General features: G+C 41.3%; 1 protein-coding gene across 1 annotated transcript; it reads left to right on the top strand.

The window, feature by feature from the left end:
- Positions 1 to 4910: 4910 nt before the first annotated feature.
- Positions 4911 to 11774, top strand: pmm2 (phosphomannomutase 2). The gene is made up of 8 exons (XM_061724095.1): positions 4911 to 5054; positions 6983 to 7094; positions 7177 to 7253; positions 7327 to 7418; positions 7511 to 7610; positions 7717 to 7792; positions 10882 to 10997; positions 11431 to 11774. The coding sequence occupies exons 1-8, from the start codon at positions 4980 to 4982 to the stop codon at positions 11533 to 11535; spliced, it is 753 nt and encodes a 250-aa protein (XP_061580079.1). The 5' UTR covers positions 4911 to 4979; the 3' UTR covers positions 11536 to 11774.
- Positions 11775 to 14490: the final 2716 nt, after the last annotated feature.

Raw genomic sequence — 14490 nt, 5'->3', positions numbered from 1 at the left:
GGAAGTCAAGGCGCCAGAGTCTGGAGAAAGGCTGGAGAGGAGCAAAATCCTAGTTGCTTGACATCCAGTGTGAAGTTCCCACAGTCAGCGATGGTTTGGGGAGCCGTGTCAGCTGCTGGTGTTGGTCCAGTGTGTTTCATCAAGTCCAGAGTAAATGCAGCTGTGTACCAAGAGATTTTAGAGCATTACATGCTTCCGTCTGCTGAAAAGCTCTATGGAGATGATGATTTCATTTTCCAGCATGATCGGGCACCTGCCCACAGTGCCAAAACCACCAGTAAATGTTGTACTGACCATGGCATTACTGACTGACCTGCCAATCCCCCTGATCTGAACCCCATAGAGAATTTGTGGGGTATTGTGAAGAAGAAGCTGAAAGACACCAGACCCAACAATGCAAATGAGCTGAAGGCCGCTATTGAAGCATCCTGCGCATCCATAACACCTCAGCAATGCCACAGGCTGATTGCCTCCAGGCCACGCCGCATTGATGCAGTAATCCGTGCAAAAGGATTCCCAACCAAGTACTGAGTGCATTAATGGACATTTTCAAATGTTTGATTTTGTTTTGCTGTTATAAATCTTTTTTTTTTTTACTTGGTCTGAGGAAATATTCTAATATTTTGAGATAGGATATTTGAGTTTTCTCAAGCTGTAAGCCATAATCAGCAATATTAAAATAATAAAAGGCTTGCAATGTTTCATTTGATTTGTAATGAATCCAGAATGTATGACTTTTTTTCTTTTATTTAATCACAATATTCTAATTTTCTTAGACAGTCCTGTATAAGCATCAAACTACTTATTGTGTATTAGATTTAATGGCAATAATTTATGTGGAATTTGTCAAGGTGCAATCGAGACTGTGGAACATACCTTCTACGATTGTGAACCTGTGCAACTGTTTTATCGCTTTATGACTGGCTCTCCAACACACAGCTCGCAATCTCCAGCCTTTTGAATGGATTTCAATTAAAACTGGAGGCCAGCTGAAAGAAAAGAACTTGGACTTCCTGGTGAATAATCGGATTAAAACACTTTATCCACAGATGAAGCACTTTAATGGATGGAAGGACAAACTTAAGTTGTTCAACAAATTACTCTTCTGCATGACAAAATATGAATGAATAAAATAAGAAAAAAATGCCCAGAAACTTTCTTTAATTGATTTATATTAAAGTGTAGACTGAGACCCTCAGGATGTGCCTCTTTTTCTTTGTTGTTTTATCTCGATAAGCTGACTTAACTTTACAAAACACTATTGTAGAAAAAGCGCCCTAAGTAATTATATTTTTAAGTTGTTGACAATCCGAAGTAGAAAACTTTTAGCACACCGGGTATGCAGAAAGGTGCGTCGGAGGAGGAAACCTGCAGCCAATTAAAAAAAAACTCCTGACTGAAAAGGCAGAGGCAGAAGCAATCTGCTTATAAAAGCCTGTCCTATATTACCAACTTTCTTTTTTTGGCTACCAACCTCCAGAAAACTAGAGAGACAATAGAAAAAGCAAAGAAACAAAAAAGGGCAAAGAAACAGAAAAGCAAAGAAACATTAACAGTCAATCGCACTTATAAGCTTCAAAAATAGCTTTACAAACCATTTTCTTAAAAACCAAAAGAGAATGACATGTTTTTAAATTTATGTTGGCATCATTCCAAAATTGAACTCCAGTAATGGAGACACATCTCCTTTTCATACCTTTTTCTTTTTTTTTAGCTTTTTTGTACAGTAAAATTGCAGACACCTCTAAGATTATACGGAGTCTCCTGAATTGAAAAAACCCTCTGTATTGAGTCAGGGAGCATTTTTGATTTTGCTCTGAACATAATTTGCAGGATTTTATAATAAAAAAAAATCATAAAATTTAATAACATGATAATTTAGAAAAAGTGGCTCTGTGTGAGCGTAGTAATCAGCCTTATTGCAATGATTTAAAAAAAACTTTATTAGCAAATCTTGCTATACAAACACCAACAGTGTGGAAGGTGTGGAAGAGCCGAACAGCCCGCGTTCCATTTGTCCTCGGAAGTGTGGATTTCCCAGTTCCCAGTCGGAATTTTCAACTGGAACGCCCCTCGAAGTGGGGTTTCTCACTGGGAAAGTGGGAGAGTCTTCACCACCCCCGAGTTCACATTCCAAGATGGCTGCCCCGGTTGTAAACAGTAGAAGAGAGCTCTGTAAAAATTCGTAGCACTTCATTCTAGTTTTGGTCACACTAAATCAGTCGTATACAAGTATTGTTCGGCATATATATGTTGCTATGGTGTAGCTTACATTTTTCATGTGGTATATGCGAACTACAAACTTGTTTACCTACTTTGTAACTGTAACTGTTTGTAACATTCCCAGTTCCGAGTTCCGACTTCCGAGGTAAATGGAACGAAGATTATACGGAGTCTCCTGAATTGAAAAAAACCTCTGTATTGAGTCAGGGAGCATTTTTGATTTTGCTCTGAACATAATTTGCAGGATTTTATAATAAAAAAAAAATCATAACATTTAATAACAGGAGAATTTAGAAAAAGTGGCTCTGTGTGAGCGTAGTAATCAGCCTTATATTAAAAAAATAAGATTAAAAAATTTAATTAAAAAAAAAAAACTTTATTAGCAAATCTTGCTATACAAACACCAACAAGGTGTGGAAGGTGTGGAACAGCACATACAATGATGGAGTAAATTATAAAAATATGATATGAATAAGAAGTCATAATATAGATAATGAAGGTAACAGTGTTACCTTCATTATCTATGAAGGTAACACTAGGGCCTATGTAAACATAGGCCCTAGTCTTGCAGCAAACATACCAACAATAAAAGACAATACAGATGAAAACCAAATAATGGATAATGTGAATAGCATTTTTCTTGGTAAGGTAGAAAAAGAAGAAATACTGAATATTGTAAAAAGTTGTGCAAGTAAAGGATCTACTGACTGTGCAGATATGGACATGATATTAGTAAAGAATATAATTGAATTGGTTATTGAACCATTTACATATATATGCAATCTATCATTTTCAACGGGGATATTTCCTGATAATATGAAAACAGCAAAAGTAATTCCACTCTATAAAAATGGAGATAAACATGTTTTTTTCCAACTACAGACCAGTATCCTTGCTTCCACAATTTTCAAAAATATTAGAGAAATTATTTGTAGTTAGGTTAGACAAATTTATAGACAGATACAATATTTTAAACAATGGTCAGTATGGATTTAGAACCAATCACTCCACATCAATGGCACTTATGGAATTAACTGAAGAAATTTGCACTGCAGTTGATAAGAGACATTTTTTTGTAAGTATTTTTGTTGACCTCAAAAAAGCCTTTGATACCATAAATCATACCATACTTCTAAAAAAAATTGAGCAAATACAGTATCAGAGGGGTGGCACATCAATGGGTCTCAAGCTACTTAGAGAATAGAAAGCAGTATGTGCAGATAAATAAAGTCAAATCTGAATCACAATTTATTAAGTGTGGCGTACCTCAGGGGTCGGTTCTTGGGCCAAAACTGTTTATTTTGTATATTAATGATTTTGTTTATGTTTCCAAACTGCTCAAATGTATTTTGTTTGCGGACGACACTACTTTATGTTATTCTGGGGAAGATTTAACATATGTGTTGAATGTGGTTAAAAAGGAATTTAAAAAAATAAAAACATGGTTTGAGGTAAATAAATTATCAGTGAATCTTGAAAAAACAAACTTCATGATATTTAGTAACAGAAAAAGAGAAACGGACACTTCAATTAATATAGATGGTATTGAAATTAATAGAGTAAGAGAAACCAAGTTTTTGGGTGTCATGCTGGATGAGAATTTGAATTGGAAATCACATATCAATTATACAAAGATAAAAATATCAAAAACAATTGCTCTGTTACACAGAGTTAAGGATTTATTGGACAACAAAGCATTGTACATTTTATATAACACTCTGATTGTTCCATATCTGACCTACTGTGTTGAAGTTTGGGGAAATGCCTGTAAAACATATATTCAATCAATTGTCATTCTGCAAAAAAGAGCCATAAGGATAATTAGTAGAAAACGATATAGAGATCCAACAAATCCATTATTCCTTCAGTTAAATTTGTTGAAATTTCATGAACTAGTAGACCATAGTATTCTGCAAATTATGTTTAAAGCTCATAAAAAAACTTTACCAATCAACATTCAGAAAAGATTTGAAAAAAGAAAAAGCAAGTATAACTTAAAAGGAACAGCGGTTTTTATAAAACCAAGATGCAGGACAAAATTGATGGAACGTTGTGTGTCTGTGAAAGGAATCAATTTATGGAACAATCTGAACAAAGAAAACAAAGAATCCAAATCAAACATTACATTCAAAAGAACAATTAAAACCTGTATGTTAAGGAAATATAACGAAAAATGTTGAGTTTGATTGACATACCCGTAGGCGGTGGTAATTTTATTTAATTTTATTTTAATTTTATTTTAGTTGTTTTTATTCACTTAGTTTTTTTTTTTATTATTATTAATTTATGTTATTTGTGAAAGGGGCAGATCAGATAAGATTCTTCTTCTTTCTGCTCCCTTTTCATTCATAAGTTAGGAACATTTGTATTTGTGTTTGTATTAAATTGTTTTGTTTTTTTGAATGAAATAAAGAATAAAATGAAAATGAAAATGAATGAACAGTCATAATAATAATAATAATAATAATAATAATAATAATAATAATAATAATAATAATAATAATAATAATAATAATAATAATAACAATAATAATAATAAAGATGAGTAAGTAAATAGAGAATAAAATAAATACATAAATAATTAAACAGGAGAATAAAACAGGTATGAGGAATAAAATCAGATTCATAGAAAACAATAAGGAAAGATTATTATGATGATTATGATAGTTTTTTTCGCATACGGGTCACTCAACAGTGACGTCAGCGTCGTCAGCGCTGAGGACTGGTGCGTAACCGCAGCTTTAGAACCGAGAAACATGAGCGGGAACACCGTGGACACCACCACGCTCTGCCTCTTTGATGTGGACGGGACGCTCACGGCCGCCAGACAGGTACTGCACGCTTTTTATGTGTTTTTATTAAACTATCACAAGCCTGAATTATGGTTCCGCGTTAAATCGACGCAGAGCCTACGCGTAGCTACGGCGGAGGGTACGCGTCGCCGCGTACCCTCCGCAGTAGGCTCTGCGTCGGTGTAACGCGGAACCATAAATCAGCCTTTACGAACAGAAACACATGAGTGTCAGCGCGACTTCCGGCTCCACGTCGCTGCTGCAGTCCAGCGGAACCATCACGATCTCCAGAAACTCTTAATATGTCACGTTACCGGCTAATGGAGGGCACGCGTTATTACAATATCTTCATAAAAGAGTCACCGGCTTTGGTTAATAGTTACAGGAAGACGAGCTTCGTTATCCTGCGATTAAACCAGGAAGTGTCTGACGGAACGATTATTCGGAAACACCTTCGTAGTTTATTTGGCTTTTTTTGTAGGCTCTTTTGTTAGAACAATTTAATGTGAAGATAGTCTCTATATATCGGTGATAAGTGGTGGCACTTGTCGCACATCATATTAATATAAGTGCAGTTTATGAACAAACTCAGACGGATTTTTTGTTAGACGTGTTTTGTTTGTTTAAACTAACCAGCGGAACCATCCATACCGGAAAATCCTGTCGGACCGGGAACAGTTCCGGCTAAAAATAGCTGCACACGTTTGCTTCTCATTTCATCTCCCTGCTCCTAAACCTTTTTTTAGAGCTGCATTTAGAGCCACATGGAGACTGTATCCAGGGAAAATGACATATATGTCAAGAACAAGCCTCAGCCCAGAAGAACTTTTTTTTCAAACTGTATTGAACAAAATTCTTTAGGGTATACAATATTCAACATTTGGGGGGGTTGAGAGCAAAAAAAAAAGATACATTTACTGACAAGCTATGAAAAGTGTATAAAAATTAAGAAACAAAGACATTGTTTCATATAAGCTTTTGGCAGTATGATTTTTTTTTTTACCCATCTGGAGACGCAAAGTACAGTTTACATTCATTTTTCAGATGTACAAGAGGGTTTCCTGTTATTCCATTTGCATTTACCTAGTAAAATAACTATGTTGACCATGTTTGATATATTTCTTGGAACATTATCCATATAGTTTAAAGGGGACCTATTATGAAAAACAGGTTTTTTCTTGCTTTAACATATATAAAGTGGTCTCCCCTCAGCCTGCCAACTAAGAGAAGGAGGAAACCAACCAAATTCTGCAGTGTCTGTACAGCCGCCGTTCAGATTCTGCTCCTGTCGTGACGTCACAACAGGAGCGATGCGTGAAACCACGCCCAAACTAACTCCACCGACCGGAGCTTTCGCCATTATTTCATAGCAGTGTATCGCGTCATTCAGGCAGCCAATCAGCACAGAGCCTCATTATCATAGCCTCCCGCCCACTCAGAATCCCTCATAGAGATGGAGGTTAGAGACTGGGAAGATAAAGACATGGCTCAGAGGCTGAATTTCTAATTTATTTAGCAAAAACAATCAAAAGCTTGTTTTTAAGACATTCAAGGCCTGTTTAAAATAGGTATTAGATGCCATAATAGGTCCCCTTTAAGATTTGGCTGGAGTCAAAAGATGGGATGTCAATCCCAATGTTTAACCAGCTGTCAGCCCCGAAGAACAGGTCCAAAAACCTGCACCTCGCTGTCTTACAGTGACGTCACAAAATCAAGCCCACTGTTACTGTTGATGAGCATAATAATAATAATAATAATAATAATAATAATAATAATAATAATAATAATAATAATAATAGCAGCAGCAGCAGTTAAGAACTGCAGTTTATTTCCCTGTTGATTTCACTCCGGGGGTTTATTCTGGACCGACGTGGTCCAGGTCCGGCTCAAGCATGCGTGCTGGAACGTCATCGCCTATTTCATGTCCGCTGACGTATTTAAGGTGGTATGGGTGTCTGCTTTTCCAGGCGGTGACTCCGGACATGGCAGAGTTCCTGGAGAAGTTGAGGACTCGGGTTCGGGTCGGAGTGGTGGGAGGGTCGGACCTCAGCAAGATCCAGGAGCAGCTGGGAGATGACGGTGAGATGTCGCGTGGAGCTGTCTGCAGCCGGTAACGAGCCGCCGGCGTGATTCTGGGCTCTTCTGTTCTCCACATGTGCAGTGATCCAGAAGGTGGACTACCTGTTCGCTGAAAACGGTCTCGTGGCCTACAAAAACGGGGAGCTGCTCTCCATCCAGGTAACCCGCGGCAACATCCGAGAGATACGTGGAGGTCCACAGGAAGTTCACCTTGTCTGCCTGCTGTTGTCAGTCCATCCAGGCCCACATGGGGGAGGAGCTGCTGCAGGACTTCATCAACTTCTGCCTCAACTACCTGGCCGGCATCAAGCTGCCCAAGAAGAGGTGCACCCCCCCCACCCGCCCCCCAGCTCTACCGTCCATCATCTCTAAGGAAACGCTCCATTAATTTCCTTCTCATGTGTTTCCTTTCTCAGGGGAACCTTCATCGAGTTTCGTAACGGCATGTTGAACGTCTCTCCAATCGGACGCAGCTGCACGCAGGAAGAGAGGAAGGAGTTCTACCATCTGGATCAGGTGACGCGCCGTCGTTCACGCCGCCGAGCCGGGAGTTTAAAGCTCACCGAGTGTCTGCTTGAGATGAGATGATACTGCCAACTGAGTCTTCTGTTGTTTCTTACAGAAAGAGAAGATCAGAGAGAAGTTTGTTTCTGTTCTGAGAGAAGAATTCAAAGGAAAAGGCCTCTCGTTTTCAATCGGTGAGCCTGCTGCCGTCCCCCTAGCCCCGGGCTGAAGGAAAAACCACCAGAAACCTCATGAACCTCATGCTCTGTAAATGCGCTGAGTTTAATCGGAGCTCAAACATAGTCTGGTGTTTGCCGTCAAAGCCTGAGGGAGTGGGGCCTGCTAGGTTCAAACTTAACCTTCGGATGTCCTGTCACTCATCTTCTTCTTCTTTTCCTGAGCAACATGTCAGCGTTTTTCACGTTCTGCAGCTCTGAGAAGAACCCAACATGAAATCATCTAAACCGTCAGTTTGATATGAGATCCATCAGACTATCGGAGTTTGGCTAAAACGAGTGACGCCTCGCTTTGTTTGGGGGTCTGCGGCTCTGGGGGTCTGGCTAATCTTACGGTAGAGGCCTCCTACAACTCCCGGCTGGATGGGGGGTACTGGGGGGTCTGTCTCCCGGCTTGGGCCACCAGCAACTGGGGGAGCGCTGCCACCACGCTGCCACACCTGGAGGAGCCGCTGCGTACTACTACTGCACATGTAGGTGTCATGTTATGCTCGTCCAAGTTAAATGAATTAAAAGTGTAAGGGTAATCTCGTCTCACCTGCGCGGCAGGAGCAGTGTTGATCCTGGATGTTGTCATCTGTAACCATGGCGACAGTAAAACCTCCAGTTTAACCTGATTACCAACCATTTTCTAGGTCTAAGTAAGGGTAAGGGCTGAGTCGGCTGCATCTGACATAATCACACTACACGCCACCGATTGGTCGGGGGGTTGGAGTCAGACGTCTGAGTCAGGATGTGACATCAGTGAAAGAGCGACTCTGACGGCTTCTTGTTTATTTTATTTGACAGGCAATGGCAGCACAAAAGTCTGTTTCATGATCCAACTCTGAGGGTCAGATGTTCATAAACCTGGTGGCTGAGGAGAGAATTAAAAAGGGATCTAGACGGGCGATTAAGGAACGACAAGATCTACCAGGAGCTCTGTCTCTTCATAGCTGCTCATGGTTACCAATGGACTTTTCAGCAGCGCCAACACAAACTAAAAAAAAAAAATGTAATAGTGTCGCCACTTGAAGTTTCTCTCACTCTCATTTTTTAACTTAATATCAAACACAAGCCACAGACCCAGCAGCACATCTATCATCTCCTCCAGGTTCTACATCTTTAGTGTTGTTTTCTTCTTCGTTTAGATCACATAATCAAATACATCAAAGCAGCTTCTCTCCAACCTCCTACTTCTGTTCCAGGTGCTGAATTGTTATGGAAAAGAAACCATGCCGAGTTGAAATGAGTAGAGCCGAGTAGGTACTAGGGGAAAAGTGCCATAACTGAGCAGAGAACGAAGTAATGAAACTTTTGTTTTATTTTCTTAGACATAAAGGGCCTGATTTACTAAAGGTTTGCGTGTGTTAAAACGTGTGCAAACTTGACAGCACCCGCAAACCAAAGTGCGAGCTGATCTACTAACAGCGTGCAAAGACGACTGCGTCTCTGAAATCCGCAGAATAGCGCACGCAATCCATTTAGTACTTTTGCCCTGATGAATAATCAATATGGGGCGTAACCGCCAGAGAGCGCTAAATACTGGGAGGGGAAAATGCAAATAGGTTAATTTACCACGCGCAATGAGATTTACCAAGCCTGAAAGTAATTGTGCGTATTGTGATTGCGTCTGTATTTAATACGTTCGAAAGGAAGGTGCTAATCTGCTGCTGCCGTTATTGTGGCAAGGAGGCGACATCCAAAATCAAAGAATATGCAGAGAGAGAGTCTTTATTCTGCTGCATGCTATTTTAAAAATGGTTGCACAAGTTTTATTAAAGGCCACTTTTTTTTTAGTTCTTCTCTTATTGTGCCCCCCTCCACTCGCCCACAAGCAGGCCAAGCCTTTGTGCCAAAATTTGTATTTTATTGATTACTTATCTTATTGAACGTGAAATCATCCTTCGTAAATTACATTTAAAAAATACATTTACAAAAAAAACAATTTTTTAGTTATATTTGCCCGCCCTGCTTTGCTCCGACTCTGCTCCACCTGCGCGGACTCTGCGCCGAGTCTGCGCCACCCCGTTCTATGTGAAAAAGGCCTAACTCAGAGGGGGAACACTGAGTCTTTTTTTAGACATTTTGTTCACATTTTCACTGTCAACTGCGGATTCTGGTGTTTTCCTCTTTGCAGCAAGTTTAAACAAATCCTCCTCCATTACACTATCCTCCTCTCCATCCAACACAGACTCAGCCATCCCGGTGGCAGTCTGTCCAGTCAGCCCCTTCAACAGAGCCTGACTCCCAGACTCTGCCATCTAGCTCTGTACACCGGTCGCTTCGCTCTGCACAAAAACCTGCGCCCCACTTTGCGCTTCGCCCGGCGCCCCGCCCGGCGCAGCAGAGCCGGCTGTCAGCTCTGACAGCCGGCTCTGCTGCCTGCCGTTCCCCCGCTCTGTCGGGGCATGAACGGCTCAACTTGATATATTGAAAACATGTATGTGACCTCGTTGTGTCTTACGAGTAAAACGTTTTCAGTCAAAGTAAAATGTGCGCTTCCTTGCATTATTTACATTTACAAGTGATTTTATTTCTCCACATGTTTTAGACAGATTATTAATAGGAAAGCAGTGAGAATGCCCTTTTTTCCTTAAAATGCTGTCCTACAGAACTGATTTTGTGCCCGCCCTAATAAGCCGCGTGCCCCCTCTGAATATTTGCTCTGGCGCCGACCCTGTCTCTTACTCCAACTCGTCAAATTTCATTTTGCGCTTGCGACTATCCTGCTTTCCATCCACTCGCATGGCGCAAGTTTGCGCTCGCAAACCGTAAGACACGCAGCTGTTGCACCTGTTATCAATTGCGCACGCAATCTTAGTTGATCACCCGCAAACCACACGCAAACAGCACACGCAAACTTTTTCAGTGCACACGCAATTTAGTACTCTTTATTTAGGATCTTAGTAAATCGGGCCCAAAGAGTTTATTTTGAAGAGAAAATCAACTTGCGGGGATGAGAAATGTTCAGGACCTGCTGGAGGTTCGGAGGGTTAAGCAGGACCCAGAAGCTGTGAGGTACTAGTTCATCTGTGATGGAACCGGTGCTCGTGGTGTCTCCGCAGGAGGCGAGATCAGCTTCGATGTGTTCCCTGACGGCTGGGACAAGAGGTACTGCCTGGACATCGTAGCGAAGGACAACTACTCAACCATCCACTTCTTTGGAGACAAGACCAAACCGGTGAGTGTGGTGCCGTCAGGCCGATGAACACGGATCCACCGATCTGCCACGTAGGGGGCGGCAGAGGAACCGCCCTTCAGGGGCAGGATTTCTGAGTAACGAGCCGTTAAACCTAAGGTTTCAGTCACCACCCCACGTGAGGGAGTTTCCAGACTCTTGAGACTCATTTCACAGTTAAACAAATGAAACGCCATCACACTGAGCTGCCCCCGTCGTCATGGCAACATTTAGGTCAGTGGTTCCCACACCTTTTCTGGTGCTCTGCTCGGAGGGATCAACCCGAAATAGTTGATACAGTAAAAAAAATCAAAACATTGTTGAATCTTGCACATTTGTATTGATTGAAAACAAACTACAAACACCGCCGGCACACAGCGCACGATTACCTCCACCCGCTGACCTCTCTGTCGCCTGGTCCTTGTTGGTGTTTCAGGGAGGAAACGACTACGAGATCTACAGCGACCCGCGGACCGTCGGCCACGAGGTGTCGAGTCCGGAGGGAACCCGCCGGCTCTGCGAGCAGCTCTTCTTCTCCTGAGAGAGCAGCTGATGAAGTTACTGAAGGGTCATCGCGCGGTGATGCTGGAGGAGGCGGGGCGGCGTCCCCGCTGGCGGCGGGGACTTTGGTGGTTGTGGAAAGTGTTGCGGTGGTTCTGCCGTAGCAGGAGATCACTGACTGTGATTCGGGTGTGGTCGTGTGACCGTCCCGGTCCGAGGCACTTTGAAATTGCTCCTGTAAGGGATGTAAAGTCGGGGAAATAAAAACGTTCTTCTGTGGCTCCTGTTGACCTCGTCTTCATGCCTCCAAGAGTCAAGCGCTGCTCTGGAGACATTCTTGGGCCATTTCTGGGAGAACCGAACCAGGCAGAGCAGCCGGATGCGGACGGGGACAGAACCCATCCATTGCAGAGCCTTTAAAGGCACCTTCTGTAGCATTACTCCAACGCTATAGGCTTTATTACAACAAAGTAATAACCTAGCAAACACTAATGTCCGTATTTCTGGGTTTATGTGTTTAATGTGACATCACAGCGTTCTTTTAAACCTGCTTTCATTTAACTTTTCAAGGTCCAAATGAGCTCGTTGCTCTCATGAAGGCAGGTTCTTATAGATGTCTCCGTCAGCGCCCCCTGTGGAACCTTGGAACTGAATAGAAATGTTGGCTACATGATGACTGTATCCAAATTTGCATACTGTACTACAAGTATACACTGATTTGGCCAAAATGTAGTAAGTGGTATGCTGTATGTGAACAGAAGGAAATCTGCAGTATCCGAAAAATACCCGGATGTTTTACTGATTTGGAAAAAAATCTGCAGCATGCTTCAGACCAGTCTAGCTCGCCTACTATATCCCAGAATTGCACTTGGCTGGGCAGCGCTTCTTTTTTTTTTTTTTTTTTTTTTCTCTCAAAGCTTTATTGAGAAAACACAAGTGCAGTACAAAACAGCGGCGACCACAGCACAATTTAGTGATGGCGATGGCGGAATGTACAGGGTGCACCGTGGAGAGGGAGGAGGAATACAAATGTAAGTAACGTTATTATATAACTTTTTTTATTAAATTTAATGTAAGGACAACGATTAAAAATTGTGACAAAGCTAAGTTGCCTATTTGTAATAAATGTAGAACTTGGCATATTTGTCCTAATAACGTTAATACAAAGCGATAACGTAACGTTAAGTCGGCTAAAGTAACGTTACTGTTAACAATAGAAAGCTGTCAAGAAGAAAACAACATATAATTTAAAAATCTATTTGTTGTTATTAGAGACAGAGCAGACACCGACGCGCTGATAATCTGGTGATCCGCCAACGAAGCCTCTTCAGAGGGCGGCCAAATGCTGCCCAAAAAGGATTTAAGTTAGGTCTTTAATAGTATGTTAGGTTTTTGTTAGTTATCTTAGCATGCTTGCTGGGTAAATTTAAAGTTATTTAAGTGTTATGACAACGTTATATATCGGTAGTTCGTGGTATTTTCATGAAATAACTACTTTTCATTGCTGTGTTTTGACAGAGAATTTGTCCGGGAGCTGAAATAAATAGGAGATGCAGAGAGAGCGACTCGACAGAGAGGAGAAGAACTTTGTTAATAATAAAATAAAATGAAATTCAATAGACTGATATGTTCATTTTAATACATTTATTAAAATCCCTTTCCATCCCTTATGTCATTTCATCAATGAATGTGTTTTTACTGCTATTTCAACATTTAGAGTCATCACGAGAAAAATCACTTATTTGACAATTTTCACCTGTTTCAAGTAAATTTTCACTTGAAATAAATAGGAAAAATCTGCCAATGGGACAAGATTTATCTTCTCATTACAAGCAATAAAATCTTGTTCCACATGCAGATTTTTCTACTTATTTGAAGTGAAAATCTACTTGAAACAGGAGAAAATTTTTGTTTTTTCCAGTGATATATATATATATATATATATATATATATATATATAATTATCTAACAGTTGTAGCTTTGTTTTGTTTGTAGTTTTGTCTGAATATAAAGTGAAGCTTCATGTTTTCTATCTAATAAAAACATGAAGCTTCCAACCAACATTTATCTTCCTAAATGATTTATTTAAGCCAGCAGTGATTCTCCACAGAGCTGCAGGTTTCTCCCTAGGAAGACGGCGCAGGTTGACCCAGCGATCAGGTCTGTCCCCCCGGCCGTGTGCTGCTGCTGCTCTGCTGCTGCTGCTGCTGCTGCTGCTGCTGCTGCTGCTGCTGCTGCTGCTGCTGCTGCTGCTGCTGCTGCTGCTCTGCTGCTGCTGCTCTGCTGCTGCTGCTCTGCTGCTGCTGCTGCTGCTGCTGCTGCTCTGCTGCTGCTGCTGCTCTGCTGCTGCTGCTCTGCTGCTGCTGCTGCTGCTGCTGCTGCTCTGCTGCTGCTGCTGCTCTGCTGCTGCTGCTCTGCTGCTGCTGCTGCTGCCGCTGCCGCCGCCGCCGCCACTCCCCCAATAAGCACTTGCTTTTGTATTGCACTGCACAGTTGATGTGTCTTGGCTTTGGGAATATTCAAGCCATGGATCCTGTTGGTACCAGTCTCTCTGGAAGCAGCTGTTCCTGTTACCTTGGGTCCCAGGAAATACCTTCAGATGAGGCTGTTGGACCTGCTGCTGTGGACTGTGAGAGATCTGCAAATAATCATCAAAATAAGTCCATCAGTGTGAGGCTAACTGTTACAATGTATCAATGCATTGTTGAATAATTTTATAAACATATGAGAAAGAATGTAACATTCAAATAACATTGAAACGGATTAGTTATAAGGTTAAGTAGTAGACAGTATAACAACTTGTTGCGTGATATTTACACTGAAGGCACTCATAATGTTGTGTAGACTGAAAGATTAAATGTCACAACGTACTGTGAGGTCCAGGTTAGAGGTGGGTGCAATTCATCGATGTGTCGATGCATCGCGATGCGTCACGTGACGATTTGGAATCGATTAATTAAAAAAAAAAAAAAAGATTTTTTTTTTTTTAAGTTAT

The sequence above is a fragment of the Cololabis saira genome, chromosome 1, assembly GCF_033807715.1.
Source record: "Cololabis saira isolate AMF1-May2022 chromosome 1, fColSai1.1, whole genome shotgun sequence".
NCBI classification, from domain to species: Eukaryota; Metazoa; Chordata; class Actinopteri; order Beloniformes; family Belonidae; genus Cololabis; species Cololabis saira.
This window is presented reverse-complemented; position numbering and strand designations above follow the sequence as displayed.